This window comes from Drosophila eugracilis, unplaced genomic scaffold (assembly GCF_018153835.1).
Source record: "Drosophila eugracilis isolate 14026-0451.02 unplaced genomic scaffold, ASM1815383v1 contig_1033, whole genome shotgun sequence".
NCBI classification, from domain to species: Eukaryota; Metazoa; Arthropoda; class Insecta; order Diptera; family Drosophilidae; genus Drosophila; species Drosophila eugracilis.
The window spans coordinates 9,532-27,569 of record NW_024571802.1 but is presented as its reverse complement, the minus strand read 5'-3'; the positions used below and the strand labels follow the sequence as shown (position 1 = coordinate 27,569).

General features: G+C 38.8%; 2 protein-coding genes across 8 annotated transcripts; one reads left to right on the top strand and one right to left on the bottom strand.

Moving 5' to 3' along the window:
- The first annotated feature begins 2,485 nt into the window (after window positions 1-2,485).
- On the top strand, window positions 2,486-15,049 carry LOC108118309 (vacuolar protein sorting-associated protein 41 homolog). Of its 7 annotated transcripts, none has more exons than XM_017230921.1 (13): window positions 2,486-2,521; window positions 2,624-2,671; window positions 2,727-2,852; window positions 2,911-3,081; window positions 3,133-3,250; window positions 3,296-3,658; window positions 3,716-4,043; window positions 13,285-13,353; window positions 13,422-13,823; window positions 13,871-14,057; window positions 14,108-14,347; window positions 14,396-14,522; window positions 14,584-15,049. In XM_017230921.1, exons 1-13 carry the CDS (start codon window positions 2,513-2,515, stop codon window positions 14,955-14,957), a joined length of 2,562 nt encoding a protein of 853 aa, XP_017086410.1. In that variant the 5' UTR covers window positions 2,486-2,512; the 3' UTR covers window positions 14,958-15,049. The 7 variants fall into 7 exon arrangements, with proteins under 7 accessions (XP_017086410.1, XP_017086411.1, XP_017086409.1 ...); XM_017230922.1 differs by lacking the exon at window positions 2,486-2,521 and adding an exon at window positions 2,534-2,550; XM_017230920.1 differs by lacking the exon at window positions 2,486-2,521 and having other exon boundaries at window positions 3,305-3,658.
- On the bottom strand, window positions 3,971-5,311 carry LOC108118311 (beta-1,3-galactosyltransferase 6). The gene has a single exon (XM_017230926.2). It carries the CDS (start codon window positions 5,232-5,234, stop codon window positions 4,080-4,082), a length of 1,155 nt encoding a protein of 384 aa, XP_017086415.1. The 5' UTR covers window positions 5,235-5,311; the 3' UTR covers window positions 3,971-4,079.
- Window positions 15,050-18,038: the final 2,989 nt, after the last annotated feature.

The following is an 18,038-nucleotide window of genomic DNA, read 5'->3' as shown; positions in this document are numbered from 1 at the left end:
GGTTATCCAATCTGTGAAGAGCAACATGCTGCGACGAGCTGCAGGGAGTTTATTGGAGCATGATGAGCATGGTAAACAGACATCGGCTCTGCTTCACATGCTTACGGAGTTGACATACGACCAGATCCTGCGATGCGCATGGCGAGTGCCAGATCAACTGATGCCAGGTTGCATCACCGTCTGCTATATGGTGCGGAAAAGGAACGAAGATGGCCGGCGCAGCGACGTGGCTTCAGGGGACACAACGGTGGAAACCAGCAGTCAGTAGTTTCCAGACGCAGCCCGGACAGGAGGTCTTCGCCACGAAGTGGTTACAGGGAACACGAGGTGAGCCCGCAGTCATCTGTTCCTATGCCAGTTTTCATCCAGCTCGCCCATCGTGGAAGAGGCTGATTATTTCAGCGAAGCTGTTGTTGAGAGAGATCTGGAGGCAAAGATCCAGTCGGATCCAGTAGGTCTACTGCGGAGCTAACGGAGTCGTCAGACGCGCCACTGTGCGCGTGAACGATAAGTCCTACTGTGGGACTAAAAATTCGGAAAAATGTATAATTCCGCAGACCTTTTTTTGTTCGCTTTTAAGTGAACGTAACCTGGAGCACATGAAGAAGATCGGGGAGGACATCGACAGTTATCGAGTGAGACAGATAGCGTCAATTCTGGGAGTAATTTGTTACGCTTTAGTCCGCATCGGCCTAACCTGCTAACGAGCCATGAGGGCCAGAAGATTCACGACACAGCTATGGAAAGTAATAGCTCATTTGGGGTTGGTCGATGGTGGACTCAATTCTGAGGGGGCAGTAGTTAACTAAGCTTACCGGGCGACGGCAACGACCGATCATCCGATGACCAGTGTAAGCCAAACAGCTGACATAGCATTTGGCCGGAAGCTCGTGCAGAGCCGGCAAACTCTGCATATTGTCGAGGGTACTATGAAGCTCAATTATGTTAGCCATTAAGTTCAGTTCGTTTTGGATATTCCTACAATAAAGAGCACATGCTCTCCTAATAAGAAACTCTGGCAAACAGCTTTCATATCTCTTTATTGAATTGCAACTGAATGAGCCTCTAGGCCAGCAGTATACGAAGGGCATTTCCCCTTCCAACCCAGTCTTCCTACCTCAACATAGAAGCTATCAGTTATCAGCGACACGCACCTTGTGACCCTGACGGCCATTCCTGCAGAATTATAATTTCTTTCATTTACATTTAAAAATTAAAATGATTATATGTAACTTCAGCAGACGTTTTAGGTAACTTTCGTTCTGGCGTTTTGACTGGCGATGACCTCAACCTTTTCTTTATTAGGCTTGTTCAGTTTTTATACCCGTTACTCGTAGAGTAAAAGGGTATACTAGATTCGTTAAAAAGTATGTAACAGATAGATGGAAGCGTTTCCGACCCTATAAAGTATATATATTCTTGATCAGGATCAATAGCGAAGTCGATTGAGCCATGTCCGTCTGTCCGTCCGTCCGTCCGCCCGTATGAACGCTGAGATCTCAGGAAGTATAGCAGATACAAAGTTGAGATTAATCATGAATATTCCTGAGATCCCGGGACAGTGCAAGTTTATTACAGCATCCTGCCACGCCCACTCTAACGCCCACAAATCGTGAAAAACTAAAATCGCTGAAATCTCGGGAACTATTATATTAGAGCTCGAAAGTTGAAATTCAGTATGCATAAACTTTGGATCCCAGCGCATATTTTAGTAGTATCTGGCCACACCCACCTATACGCCCACCAAGCTCAAAAGACGGTTTTCGCATTTTCAAGAAAACCTGATATCTCGGTAACTATAAGTGATAGAAAGTTCGGATTAAACATGTTGATTTTTATGATGCCCCAAATGCGAATTGTTTTCTTTCCATCTAGCCACGCCCACCTTAACGCCCACAAAACCCAAAAAACCAAAAATGAGAAAATCTCGGGAACTAAATGAGCTAAAAAAATAAAAAAATAATATTATGAATGCCTTCGCTTGACCTTGTGTAACTTATTTCTGTTAATATCTATCGATTGACCAACGATTTTACAAATCGGAACATTATTTCGCTACTTATGAAGAAATTTAAGTTATAAGGCCTCACATGGGCAGTGACGTCACTATCAGTTACTCGCCATGCTTTCTCCGACAATAGGTGGCGCTTGGGTAATTTCAACAAGCAAAATGAATATTTTAAAATTGTGTAAAACAGTAACGGATATCTTATAGTCGCGGCACTCGACTATAGCGTTTCCTCGTGTTGCTTACTTTTATCAATGCTCTAATACCAATGGAGCAATAGAATAACGTATACCTCTCCACATCAGTTAGTAATGTATAAAATGCATTAAATATTAACAATTAGGGTTGGCAAGTGGATGCAGTACGTACACCCTAAATCTGTAGTGGAATATATATATTTTGCTTACAGTCCAAATGTGAAGTGGAAATCATAAATATGTATGTTAGTGTAATTCGAATATACTATAAAATAAATAAGTAACCAATTTTTCTTAAATAAATAACATGACATATGTAAGGCTGACAGCAGTTGCGTATCTTATGTACTATTTTATTTGCATATATAAATAAACTATTTATAATATAATTGCCATTAATTAAATCCCTTTTAATTAGGAAAATTTCTCGTCTTATAAAATGGCTACGGCCTTGCCAACTAGCGCCGTAAGATTTATTTAAATTTTTTAGCGAATTATATCGAAATCCATTTCCTGTTTAGGACCCTCGGTTCTATGGCATACAAGAGGAGGAAGTGGAACCTAAATTTAGGTACCAACGCCTAGCTAATGATTTGAAAACAATACTTAATACTGATGTTATAACTTGCGCTGCTGTGCACTTGAAGGTGAGGCTATATTTTATAGTCTAATTTTGTCTTGTCTAATTTTAAATGCGTAGTGTAGTTTCTTTTACTTGGCACCTTCCGAGGTCGCGTCTATTTATTTGACCATCAAGGAAACTGTGTCGATTCGAATTTGACCACCAGCGAAAACCAAACACATAAAGTGGGCGTAAACCAAATTGATGTGGATTTAAAGGGCGAGTATGTGGCTACATGCTCCGATGACGGAAAAGTGAGTCTGAATTTTACTGTGGCTTATTAGAGATAACTTTTAAGTTCTAAGGTCAATATAACGGGCTTATTCAGCTGTAAAAATAACCAAATTCTAAGTTTCGGAAAATGTATAAAGACCGTGGCCTTGGATCCCGATCCTAGGTCTCACATCACTCGATTTATAGTTGGTAGGTAAGTTTAACTGCTCGTAAATTATGAACTTATTTGGTTAGTGTTTTTAGGCACCGATAAACTTATCTTGTACGATCATAATCTTCTCAAAAAGCTTAAACCAATTGAGCTTTGCTCAGTCGAAGGCCACGTTTTGTCTGTCTGCTGGCACTCCAGCCTAGTTGCGTGGGCGAGTCACATAGGTGTCCGTGTCTACGATTTAACTGAAAGATGCTCCCTCGGGTTAATAAAATGGGAGGTTCAATGTGAAAAACGTTTGGAAAACTTTCCATGTAACCTGCGATGGTCGAATGAACATACTTTATTAATCGGATGGGTAGATACAATACGAATATGTATTATTCGTAAAAGAAATTCAATCGAAGCTTTAGATAAAAAACTGCCCAGGTACATTGTTGATCCAGGTAAGTAACGTTTCTTGATAATTTCATAATTAAAATATATTTATTTTATAACTGCAGTCTCGACATTCCAAACAAATTTTTACATCTGTGGACTTGCCCAACTCACGGCCAAACAATTAGTGGTGCTTGGGTACCGCAAAGAAAGGAGCTCATCTTTTAAAGCTTTGCGTCCCGTGCTGTGCGTTATTGAGTACAAGCATGACAGCAGCAAGGAGATCTACGCAGACAGCTTAACTTTGCGAGGATTCGAGGAGTATACAGTTAACGACTACAGTCTAGGTAGCATAATAGAGGAAAATCGTTTTTATATTGTGGCCCCCAAGGATATTGTGGTAGCTAGTCTTATTGAAACAGACGACCGCATAGAATGGTTAATTAAGCACAGGTAAGCTAATAAACTATTTTCTAAGCGATAGTATGATTATAATACTAAGTTATCGCAACATTTTTCCGATGTTCTTGACCAATCGTAGTAGTATGCAGTTAATGAGCTGGAGTTTATACCACTGCAGAGTTTGCCACCGTATATGTCTGACATCATTTTTATATTCCGTTTGTGCAAGACCATATGATAGGTCTGACATTTTCGAGGCTTGTAGGCGGTGTCGAATCTAGGATCGTGCCAGCGATAAACGTGACGCAATGGAGCTAGCCAAGTGCCTACAGAAACATCCTCTGACACATAGTGCGTGAGGATTTTGGAACTATTAACAATATATTCGCACAGTTTTCGAGATAAGACGTATCCGCCGCCTAGGGCATACGGCAGGTAGTTTTTGCTCAGATAATAATTAGTCTCCTTCCACTGGCCTTTAGTTTTTACCGTTGCTCGACCATTGAAATAGCCCCAATATAACTGTGGCAAGGGATGGTGGCCATAGTTAGATTTTTGGCGAAGTAATTTTTGATCGTAGGAAACAAGCTCATTTACCAGATTGTCTAGTTTAACGTATGTGTCGTCGTCTACTTTAATCACATATGAGAATTCATAGTGGTACCTCAAAGTATCTAGGGCCTGTAACAGCTTCTCCGTGAGGTTGCCGTATGTATCATGGTGGCGTTGTAGAAGGAGAAGATCAGCGTATTGCTTCTCCTCCTTCAGCAGCTCCGCTTGTAAGTAGCTGCTGATATTCCACGTGCCTATGGCAAAAACGTGCTTAACTTTAATCCATCCCCGCTTTTTCCTTTCCTTTGGTAAATCACTGGTTAGCACGTTGTCGCGCCATTCCATATACTGCCTCAGTCGATTCTCCTGGTGCTCGACTAACTCCACCTGCAAATGGCCATCAGGACTGTATGTTGGAAGATAAATTAATTCTTCGGGTAAATAAGGCTGATAGAAGAGCTGATTTGCATTTTGGAGCCAGGTTCTCCGTATGGTGTTTCTTTGCTCAGCGTTACGCGGCGGACTCAACACCAACACCACTAGAAAAAATTTCGGATACAGCTCCTTTTGATACTCCCTGCTTAAGTGTTGTGGGCATTGGTCTACCCAACTAAGTATTTTAGAAAAAAAACTACCAAAAAAAAAAGCAGATACGGCTGTAACAAAAGTTACTAAATTCAAACGCCTCATCTTTAGCTACTATTGAAAAGTGTGACCGTGGAAAAATTTAAAAAAAATACCGTCAATATTTGTTGCTCTTTGATTAAGAGAAAACCGTTGTACGACTGAAATTATAGATTATTCACAGTGTATGTAGAAGGTATGATCAAGTTACACACTTTTTTTTTAATCTTGGTTATTAAAATATATGTATTGTTTTCTTTTAATAGTCTAGTTGGTCAAAGAACAAATTTTATACAATATCTAAATCTTACTACCTCCCAAGGGAAAAATTGTGATCTTTAACAGACTTTTAAGTATTCACAGTTAAATCACGTTAAAAATCTAACTGCAGAAGAAATAAATCTAGAGATAATTGGCCACGCCAACAAACGCGGAAAACTGAAAACGCTAAAATAGCAAGAACTATAAGCATGTATTCTTTATTTATTTCTCTAGGAACCACATTAAATGTTCTTTGGCAGGGTTTAGATAATTGACTACGTGTTTTTTGTCAATAAATGCATTTTCTTTGACTTCTAGCCATAAAGTGATTCTCATTTATGGCGTTGCATTACTGTTTCGTAAACTATAAGAGCAAGTTAGGCTTAAGAACAAGTATTCTAGAGATGCCACTGCAGCTCGACGTATATTTAAGAAATATTTTAAAATTGGATAAAACAATAAGGGTATCTTATAGTTTTTCAAACGATGCTCTTGTGAATAGTGAAGTTTGGGAAATATTTATACCCGTTACTCGTAGAGTAAAAGTGTATATTAAATTCGTTGAAAAGTATCTAACAGGTAGTAGGAAGCGTTTCCGACCCTATAAAGTATATATATTCTTGATCAGTATCAATAGCAAAGTACGAGTAGATTAAGCCATTTCCGTCCGTCCGTCCATCTATCTGTCCGTATGAACACTGAGATCTCAGGAACTATGCGAGATTGAGCATGAAGATTATTGGGGTCCCTACGCAGCGAAAGTTTATCTCAGCATCCTGCCACGCATACTCTAACGCCCACAAATCATGAAAAACTAAAATCGCTTAAATCTTTGGAACGATTTGAGCTAAAAAGTTGGAATTCACTATGTATAGTCTTGGGATGCCAGGGCAATGGTGGTACCATTATCCGGCCACACCCACTTTTACGCCCATCAAGTTCAAAAGACGGTTTTCGCATTTTCTAGAAAAGCTGATATCTCGGTAACTATAAGTGATAGAAAGTTCGGATTAAACATATAGGTTTTAATGATGTGAAATGTTTTTTTCCGATCAAGCCACGCCGACTCTAACGCCCACAAAACCCCAAAAACGAAAAATGCAAAAATCTCGGGGACTATAAGAGCTAGAAAGTTGTACTTAAGAATACGTATTTAAGAGATGCCACTGCAACTTGTCCCTAGTTTTCATATGGCCACGCCCACTCTACATGCTCAACATGCTTTCTCCGGCAATAGGTGGCGCTTTGGGAATTTCCACTAGAACAATGAATATTTTTAAATTGTGTAAAACAGTAACGGGTATCTTATATTATTGTGCATCTTCAACAGTTATTTACCAAAGTTTTGGTCATTTTTGATTCCCAGTTATTAGATGACAGCTGCTTTCGTGAAAATTAAGAAAATTTAGTAACGAGGTGAAAAATGAGTTGGACTCTGGGTACGGGGACTCAGCACAATCATTTACAACTGTAAAATTTTCGGCATCTGAATTTAAACGTGACCGTAATAGCTTGGGAGAAGATGAGCGTTTGGGACTTTCAAAAAGTGCTGCCACTGACATTGCCAAAGTTCACGAAATGGTTTTAGACGACCGCCGAATTAAAGTAAAAAACCCAAAGGTTATGAAAATATCCAAAGAACGTGTTTGTCACATATTAAATTAAGATTTGGATATAAGAAAGCTATCCGCGTGTTGGGTGCCGCGTCTGCTCTCGTCTGACCAAAAACGTATTCGAATAAACATTTTTAAGATCTCGGGATTTAAATTGTTCTGAAATTTAGGTTCTAAGTTAACGTTGTTTTAATCTATTTCTATTGAGCTTAGTATTTTAAAAAATTATTTGGCATCTGTGTTATAGATAGAGTGGTATTCTGATATTCTTCGATGTTAATTAAGTGGGTAATTATTTTGTGGTTTTCATCGGTATAGCCTTCTGCTAGATAAATAGCTACCAATGGTTGTGATTAATTGATTTCGTGAATATGAATGCAAGAATGAAACAATAAAAAATATAGGTAACATGAGTCGTAAGGTGGATTATTCATGTGGATTGTGAGGGTAATTCGTCGGTGTCGTTAGATGAATAACAAATCTTATTTTATGAATTAGAACAATTTTTTACTAATCTGCTTATTTTGGCTTTGTGAAGTTTTTAACCTTTGGTAGTTGTAATAGTTGTGTTTTTATTAAGAAGTACTTTGATCGACAGCCAAGTCGATTGAACGCTGGGATCTCAGAGTCTGTAAGATATACAAATTTGGGACTTAAGCGTGCAAATTTTTGAGATGCCTACACAGCGTAATTTTATTTCAGCATCCAGCCACTCCCACTCTAATGTCCACAAATAACGAAAAACTAAAATCGCCGAGATCTCAGGAACTATAACATCTAAATTTTTAAATGGTTGTAGATTCTATAAGAACGCTGAGATATAAAATAAAAGATATAAGTTAGGAGGACACTTAAATTTGGAGAAATGTAAGAATGTTAGGATTAGGCATAAGTAATCAAGAGATGCCACAGCAGTTCGAGGTGATATTCATCAGGCCACGCCCAACCTAACTCCCAGACCAAACATTTTTCAAATCGGAACATTATTTTGCGGTTTATTAAAATGTGCAGGATATAAGGCCTCACCAGGGCATTGACGTCACCATCAGCTATTAAATATTCTTTCTCTGAAAAATTTTTTTTTAATTAGATAAGACAGTCACAGTCGCGGAATCGACTATAGCGTTTCTTCTTGTGTTATTTACATTGTAAAATGAATTAAATTTTTTGTCGATTTTTCTGCTTGTGAAAACTTTTCAGTTATGTTTTATGTTCCCTTTCTTTCACTATTTCTATTAGTGAATAAACTTTTTTAACAATAAATTTTATTAATTAATTCTTTTCTAGGTGCTAAAGAGGCTAACAATAATTATTCAAATCTTAACACAACAATGGTATTTAATCGGTTATGACTGCTGCGGCTGTTGAGCTGTCTCGCTGATAGGTTTGGGTGTGATATTAATCTTGTTTTATAGTAATTTTTTAACGGGTTTTATATGCAGATCTCTGGGATTGCGAATATACCAATGTGCCTCAGTAATTGTTCTCAGAATTTTAGATTGCGCTATTCTATTTAGCTTACGTTACTCCAAAGTTCAGAGCCGTTGGTCCAGATAGACAGGATTTATAGGTAGTATTTTAAAGTCTACATGGTGAGGCAAGCTGGAGTTAATTATTTAATGAAAACTGCTGGCCTTAAATTTTAGGCAGGTATTCTTTGCTTCTATATATTTTTGTTTCATGTTGATATAACCAGTAGCTTTTGGGAATATATGATGTGTTCAGGATGTACAAGAATGGTCCTTATAAACTTTCTTGGGGAGTCCAGCTTTAATATTGTTCCCATCACTTGTAAAGTCAAAGTATAATTTAAAGGCAGGCCCTAAGTTTGGGACTTTCGGGATAGTGATTATAGAGCTGCATAAACTCCCGCTATGTTGAACCGTAGGGGGAAATATACGGCGGAAATTGTGAGTGGGCCGCTAGATATGTTTAAGCAAACGTTTCCAGAGCTGATTCGCTATTTCATTAGGATGCCGGTACCTCCGAGCGCCCGGATAAAAATAGTTTTTGTTTGTCAAGTAGGTTCGATGGGACCATAATATCAATATCGTGGGTATTTAGGAACTGAAGAAGTTCATACTTGAGATGGGAATCGCCGTTGGCGTTCCAAAAGAAAAAACATTTTTAGTAGAGTCATTTACACTAACTTTTCTCTAATCAGTATTTCCAAGAGATGTTTTTGGTTTCGTGCCAGCTCTTGGAGTGGTCTTTGCATAGACAGCATAAAGTTTCTAAACGTATCTAGAGTACCTTTAAGTGCCTTTCATTGGTAGAGGATTTCTGTGTTGGTTGAGCTTTTTGAGATGGCAGCGATTTATTGAAAATGTTGGGATTGATGGTCCTCACTGTTGGTTGTCTTAGGACATGGGCTGTAGATAAGTCGACTCTTGAGCTTTTTTTAGAATGGTCAGTAACCCAGACTGGGCGTAGAGAGCAGAACTTTCCGTATTACTGGCAATTTACGCACTCGACAGGACAGTTTTCAGTCGAATAATAAAAGCACTTCCTTTGAGTCGAATGTTTTCATTATTGTCAACCGCCGCGACAGTAATTGCTGAAGATAAGACCCTGCTATCAGTTTCTTGAGCTGTGCAGGTGGAGTATATTGTAAGACAACACGCTGCCACAATATTCTATACCCTTATCTTTTATAAGGGGAACTGAGTATTTCTTATTATTTCTTATTATTATCTTATGCTATGGACAGAAGACACAACGAGAGAGGGAGATAGGAGAGCGGCGGCCGAATTCGCCTGAGCGAAAAATCTTTATTGGGCACCATTCCCCCTCTTTACACTGAACGAACGGAATGACCAAACACCGCCCCCTCTGAAGGGACGATGTCCTTCAGGATTGTCCAAGTAGAAGCGCCAACCTATGGAAGGCGGTCTGCGCCGACGAAGTTGGTCACGTTGTCGCACCACACCTTCTCCGGGATCCCGCGGCGACTAACGAACCTTTGAAAAGCCCATAAAAAGCATCAGTGGTGAGGTCAGACACAAACTCTAAGTGGACCGCTTTGGATGCAAAACACACAAACACTGCCATGTACGACTTGTACGGTGGCTTGCCACGAATACGATAGGTTGTGCTAAATGTTCCACAAAAATCAACGCCGCAGATATTGAACGGGCGAAGAGCTTGAAGTCTGTCTGATGGCAAGTTCCCCATTATTTGCGTCAAGAGTTGCGGAGTTGCACCGGAAGCAGCGCATGCACGAACGATCAGTTCGGCAACTTACTTCTTGAGCATTGACTAACCATACTTTTTCAAAAGGGAAAAATAATTGATGAAAGTTCCTAACGTGCAGGTAGGACACGTAAGATTTAACGAATTGCAAGCCTTTCGATAGCAACAACGGAAATTTGGCTTCGTACGGGATAGGAGCATTCAACAACCGACCACCAACTCGGAGCAAAGTCGAGGATTTGGATACTTACCTTGCGCCATCTCTCCAAGCTGCATTAAACACCGGATCGCCATAAACGGAGCTGGAGAAGTTCCATATGTTACATAGTCATTCAACGCAATCTGCGTCAATGTGCGGATTGAGGCATCGAATACGACTCTCAACTTGGTTGAGGTGCTTTGAGGCTGCAGCACGCATTGTTGCGGAATGAAATAGTGTGGGCCATCGGGAATTTAATCATTAGTAGAGGACATGTGGCCCAGTGCTACATATTCCTCCATGAAATCCAGATAAATTTTCTTTAACGAAGGATCTTTTACAATCTCCTTTCAAGCGACAAGAATCTACTTTTCGCATCTTCATATGACGAACCAAGAGTTATTGGGTCAGAATTGAACGGCAGACGAACCGAAAATCTCCCAGACGACAGTCTTTGAGTATGTTTCTCAAAGTGTTGTTCACAAAGTTGCTGCTCTGGAGTATGGGCAAGTCCTCCACAGACCAAAATATCTGCAGGGTGGTGTCGATTGACTCCAACGCTTCTTTCTGACAGCTGAGATGTACCGAATTTTCTGCATTTATTTTGTTTTCTGAGGCACATATCCCTGACACTATCCAGCCGGGAACAGTTTTTTGTAAACTGGGAAGTTCAGGCCCCTGTTTTATCTGGCCAACTGACAGAATTTCAAAGAATGAATCTGCGCCGAAAAGCATGTCAATTTTTTGGGCCTTGAAGAAGAATGGATCTGCCAATTGAAAAGAAGAATTGGATAGAGCGAAGTGGATAGAGACTCTTGCGTGAGCGCGGGCTGAGGAGAAGGCGGCAACGCGAGATTTGTATTAGCAGAGTATCTGTGCAACAATGAGTGTTGAGAAGATTTGCACACCCTTCACCTGTTTGACTTGCATTTTTTAACAGTGTGACCCTTGCGAAGGTAGTTAATGCATAAGGGCACTTTTTTCACAAACTCGAACCTCTCCTGCATGTTTAAGGAATCGAAAGAAGTGCAATTTCCTATGTGATGCCGAGGTGCAAAACACACATAAGGCAGAGTCGTCCCTGGCAGCGACCAACGAAAAACGTTTATTTCAACTCTTCTTCGGGAACGTATTGCTAGGCTGAACATTTTTTGGCTTGGAAGCCTCTTCGACGACCATGTGCTGGTATCGTTTATCCAGGTTCGCCTCACATTCGCTCCAAAGGGGAAGCGAAGTATAGACACACTGTTCTTCCCACTTTCTTTTTGTTCCTGCATCGACTTTTCTCATTATTAAATGCATGAGGATAGCATTCGTTATCCGTTTGTCCTCCCCAATAGACAGTAGAGAATCATAAAGAGCTCTGACTGTGTCGATCAGGTTTCTCAAGACTGTAGCTGATGATATATTATCGAAGAAAATCAGACAATCATTACCGTACACCTGCTTCAGGATAGCCAGGGCTTTGGGGTAATTAATCGCAGTGTCTTGGAACGCCCTAACTGTACCTAAAGCGTCGCCATCCAGACACGATATCAAATGATTAAATTTTTCAATATCGTGCAGAGTGTCATTTTTGTCGACAAATGTTTCGAAAAGGCTAAAAAATTTTTAAATGTGTGCTTTCCGCTGAAGGTTGGAAGAGCAACGCTCGGCAAAAGGCATTGGGAAGTGCGCTTCACCGGCGGCCTGCCTTTGCTTATTAGCGAAATTAATAATGATTTTGCCATTAAGGCAGTCTCTTCCAGTTCCTTGCGGAACAAATCCTTTGCGTCTTTTGCTTCTTTTTGATTCTGAATCAAAGAAGCATTTTCGATGTGCGAATTCAAAATTTCTAATCGACATTCTAATTCAACTGGATTTAGAGACAGTCGACCCTCTTGTAAATACTGCTGTGTTTGGGATATACTCCGCGTTATTCCATCTCGTTTATTCTTAAGCTCTTCGATATCTTTGCTCGCCATATTATTGCTTATAAAAATTTTTTAAAAATCGAAGAGTGTGATAAAAATTTTTTCTAATTCGAAATAAATAACGAATAAAATAAAAAATAAATGAAAAAATAACGAGTCGTATAGTCCGAACGTAAGCAAGCAGGGGACTTGTCGATAAATTTTCGAAAAAACACAATAAAATTAATATTTTATATGTTAATTTCTTCGGCACTAAATTTAAAGGGTAGCACAAGCTCAGCCAGAATACCGAAAACGCTGTGAAAAACAACAACAACGCTTGCACTTGTCCAACGACCGAAACGAAAATGCAAAGAGAGAGAGAGTCGAAAGAACTGGCAGCGATATCAGTGCAAGAGTGTGTATGTGTGGTATTCGGTGGCTCTCTCTTTTATATTATATGTAACGACACTTAGCGGAAAATTATGCACTGGCCGATAAATAAAAGATCTTTGATCGGGCTTCTGAGTCTTCTGGCTGCTGCTTGAATTTGACCGACGCGGAAGTTTATTAAACACAATAAATTAAATCACTTTCGAAAAAAACGCCTGCAAATCACGTCGGGGTCACCATGAAAATTAATAAGAGTTTTTATTAAAGTTTATTTTGTATTATTATTATTTACTTACCTTTTTAAATGACTTTGCGAGAACGAGAAGGCACGACGCGTGCGTACGAAAAGGAGTTTTGATTTGAACTAATTTATTTGACTAACATTAGAGAAGAGCGGCGGCCGAATTCGCCTGAGCGAAAAAGCTTTATTGGGCCCCGTTCCCCCTCTTTACACTGAACGAACGGAATGACCAAACAAATGTACATACCAAATGAATCTAATTTAATAAATGAGTGGATAAAAATAACTTCATATGTATATATAAGTTTTTTCTTTAATTAAATAGTAAATTTGAAGAGGCAATGGAATTGATAGCCACGCATGGTAGTAACGTCCCCGTTCTTTCAGTTGGCAGGTAAGTACAAAAAAAAAAAAAATCCCGAATTGTACAGTTGCTTATGTATATGTATAATAACTTTCTAGGCTTTATATTAACCATTTACTGGCACAAAAGCAATATGAGAATGCTGCTAAACTTTGCCTGCGAACACTAGGAAATAACAAAGTCCTTTGGGAAGAAGAAGTTTTTAAGTTCGTAAAGTGTCAGCAGTTACGCTCCGTTAGCTCTTATCTTCCTACATCTGACGAATGTAAACTCGATCCTCATGTGTACGAAATGGTTTTGTATGAATTTCTGAAATTCGATGTAGACGGCTTTCTAAATATCATCAAGGAATGGCCATCTCATCTTTACGACGGGCTAGCCGTCATTAACGCCATTCACGATAATTTTCGTAAGAATCATGCGAATGAGTTGCTTGAATCTCTGGCTCTGTTATACTCGTACCAGGGTGATTACGAAAGCGCCCTCCGCATGTATCTAAAGTAAGTTCAAAAAGCAAAAAAAAAACTGACTGATAAAATGTCTATAGGTTGCAGAACAAGGACGTATTTCAACTAATTCGTCGTTATGAGCTTTATGATGCCATTTCAAACTTAATTATTCCACTCATTCAATTGGATCGTGAATGTGCATTTAACATACTATTAGACAACAGCAAAATAAAGACAGAGGTTGTTGTTCATCAGCTGGAGCACAATCAGTTGTTTCTATACTGGGTAAATGCCTTATTTAATATGCCGAAAATTAATTTAAAGTTTTTTTGCAGTATTTGGACTCCTTGCTAAAAGTAGATAGACATAACGTCTTTCAAAATAAACTTGTGTTTTTGTATGCAAAGTATGATCGGAAGAAACTTTTGCCCTTTCTTGTGAGTTCAAAGGAATATGTCATACAGGAGGCGTTGTCCATTTGTAAACGGGAGAACCTATATCCAGAGATGGTTTACCTGCTGGGTTGCATGGGAGGAGTGAAGGCAGCTGAAGCCCTAAATATCATTATTCATAGGGTAAATAACCTATAATGATAACATTGTTATATAATTAAATTTTCTCAGATTAATGACATCGAAATGGCAATCGATTTCTGCAAGGAACACGATGACAACGATCTATGGAATCTGCTTATAAATGAATCCACAAAGCACTCTGAGATATTGACCAAGGTATTAGATGGTATAGTGGGTAAGTAGCATTGCGACTTATATCTTTGAGTTTTATTATATGGTAATCCTAATTGCTTTAGACTACATGAACCCCATGGCAATTGTTAGTAAGATTAAAATGGGCCAGAGAATTCCAAACCTGCGGGAATCGATAATTAAAATGCTGTGGCACTATAACATCCAAGAAAAAATATTATCTGCCACTCAAAAAATTCAACTGGATGACTATTTTGAATTTCACTCGGAGGTAGTGGCTCTACAAAGACGCGGTCAGGGAGTATGTGAACAAAAATGCTCATTGTGTTTTTGTCCAGTACTAGTGACAAATACTGTCCATAATTGTATAATTGTATTTAATTGTGGCCACGTTCACCATGAGCCGTGCGTTCAAGGCGTCCCTGCCAACAATCATTGCAGCGAGTGTAAACTTAGGGCCAGCGACTGCTCAGTGTAAAACTAACTTTAACCTGGAGTCTATATTATAACATGTTTTTATTTTAAAGTAGTAAATGCTGCCAAATTAAAAAGCGAACTATATGCATTATACGCCTTAAGTCTTTCTTTGGAAGTCGGACAGCGATGGAATTGCCAGTATCTCTACGGAGTCGGTGCTTATTTTGAAGAAGCACTATATTTGCCTATTTGAGCATGTGTGTTTCGAGATATGATAGATGGTCATGCGCTCCCGCGCATAAGGTAAGGCATTTGGCAGCGGAAGACATGATTTCTGTAAATTGTTTTTGTGCGTTTTGATATCAGCTTTGCGGGATATTTCGAGCTCAAAAGGTCATACATATTTTTTATACTTCAGCCAGTTTACTTAATTTGGTGTAAGGAATTGTACTCGTTTCACAAGCTGTGGCTCGTCGAAAACGCACAATAGAATTGCACTTCTTGTTACAGCGAAATCTATAATATCTGCGTGTTTTCTTGGGTATGTAGGCCAGTAGGTTCGTTTACCCGGGGAAATAAATTCTAACATGTTAGTTGGGGTAATGATAGTTTGTATAGTTGGCGATCCTTATGCTTCGCGGGACGAGAGCCCCCGTGTGGATGTTTTGTAATTTCAAACATGTCCCCGGTTACTATAAAGTTGTTAGCTTTCTAAAGATTATAGAGCTGCATAAACTGCTGTTATATTGAACCGTGGGGGAAATATAGGAAGGAAATTGTGAGTGGGCCGATAGATATGTTTAAGCGTGCTGAAGCACGGTGGTTCCGCCCATAGGCTAAAAATAAAAAGTCAACAACAAAAAAGGTACGAAAAGTAAACAAACCGTTAATGTCCAAACTTCTCCATGGCAAACTAGATTTTTCTGGAAATCTGATGGTTTTTTCTAAAATTAGAATTGAAGCTGTGAACACGTGTCCATTTGCAAAGCGCAGCTGCACGCATCGAGAATATTTCACAACAAAAGCGAACTTCAAAGTTTTCAGTCAACTAATTACGCTGCCCAATTTATAATATATAAAATGGATTTTAAAATTGAAGGTATTATTTTTCAGTTTCAATATTAATAAAAGCTAACTTGTGCCGTCATTATTATAAAATGAATTCTTCACTTTGTTATATTTTTAGTATCTTTTTTCTTTTTTATGTTTACGTAAAGTTTGAATTGTGATCCCCCAAGCTTCCCCGATTTATTTTGTATTCACTGTGTTTGTTAATATATTTAGGTATAAAAAAAGGTAAAGCTAGCTGCAGATATTTGCGAATGTGTGCATAATCAACAATATACTAACATCGTTTTTTTTTCTTTAAGGTCGAAGCAGCTGTTTTGCATTGTAGTTGTGTTGTGTCTTTGTGTTAGTCTTTCTTGTTTGTTCTTATTAGCTTTGATATTTAATTTTTAATGCGTTATTTCTTTATTAATTTGGTAGGTGACTCTTTTCAATGTGTCTTCCCTCGGTTGTACATATTCAATTATTGGTGTATAACAATCGGCACCAACGAAAAAAAAATATGGATGGTTATCCATCATGTAAATAGCAGCAATATTAAAAACATTGGCCACGGGTCCGAGATGGTCGTGTTGTCGAAATGTATTGCATACATTTGCAAAAATAATTGCTTTGTTTTGGACACAATATAACCGCAAAAAGGCATCAGTTCTTAAATTTCAATCTAATCTAACGAAAGTGAAACAATTTTAATAAATCGCACTCCAAGTAAGCCTCAAGAAATGATAAAAACTGCTAAACGTGGACGTCCGAAAGAGGACTTTAGCGAGTCATCAAAAATAACTAAAAGACGAAGAATTGCTAAGCTTTCAGCACAACTTCAAGACTCGACCTGAAGAGCTGGAGAGTTAATACTCCAGAAGGAAAACAAGTACTTCCAACAAGGAAATCAGGAAATCTAAAATACAGAATGATTTTCGCAAACGAATGGGACTTATTGAGGACAAACCTATGAGTGGAGGAAATGGCACGTCAAATTATGAAAATGCGGCCAGAGCATATTTTAAAAATCCGCAATTAGCAGCTAAACTAATGGGTATTGATGAAGACGTTATAATCCGGTGTTCAATATTGCTGCAGTGTTTAGCATCAGGTTACAAAATCAACGCCAAAATTTGGAGAATATGCAGAAAGATGATTAACTTGTATTCATGGTACTATCTTCCAACATCCGAGCACAAAATTTTGGTTCATGCTCAGGATGAAATAAATTATGCACTTGTGACAATTGGTGAGTTATCAGAAGAAGCTGCAGAGGCTAACAATAAAGACATCAGAATGTTTAGAAGGCAGCACAACCGAAAGACTCGGATTGATAAAAATATAGATTTGATGCACAGATTGCTTCTAAGTTCGGATCCTTTTATTACCAAAGAAGGCTCCCACATTCTAAAAACTCCATTTTATCAGCATCAGCATTTTAACTACTCGATGACTTAAACTGGATATATCTTATTTAATTTAAAAAATTTTATTTTCATTGGCTATAATTTGTATTTTTGTTATTTTTTTTTTCATGTAATTTACTTGTAATAATCAAAACTAAGGGATTAATATTTGTGGGCGCCTTCTTCCTCTTAAAATATTATTTAAATGTAGTAATGCTTTAAAAAAAAAGTTAGAAACTGAAAATAGGAACGCGTTCCAAATTTGGTCCGACATTTTGTATGGTAGCTACAGGAAATAGTCGAGTTATATGTCCAATTTTTTTTCTATAATTAAAACATTTTTATAGAATTTGGGGAAAGTCTCGTAACAATATAACAACTATAAGTATTTTTGGCCGCAACACCCATACTAGCGGAACCACCGTGTGAAGTGGCCTGAAGGTAGCAAGACCTTCGAGCGCCCTGCCGTCCGGGTCGTTTGTTCAGTCGAAGATGACGAAAGCACGTCGACGAATGGCACACGAAGATTTACGGCGGGCGCTGTTAGACGGCCGTGATCTGTGCGAGCTAGGTTACGGCTACCAGCTTACTAGAAGAAGTTCATCAGAACCATCGTCACTGATCGTGGCCATCACCTGGTCTCGATCGGTGCTCTGCATCACTATACGGCTGCAGAGTCACCTACC

Excerpts from the sequence above, each read along its gene's own strand:
- LOC108118309 (XM_017230921.1), top strand. Across the intron at positions 2,853-2,910 it reads GCGCTGCTGTGCACTTGAAG|TTTCTTTTACTTGGCACCTT; the intron begins GTGAGGCTATAT and ends TGCGTAGTGTAG. Across the intron at positions 3,251-3,295 it reads CATCACTCGATTTATAGTTG|TGTTTTTAGGCACCGATAAA; the intron begins GTAGGTAAGTTT and ends TTATTTGGTTAG.
- LOC108118311 (XM_017230926.2), bottom strand. The coding sequence starts at position 5,234 with ATGAGGCGTTTGAATTTAGTAACTTTTGTTACAGCCGTATCTGCTTTT.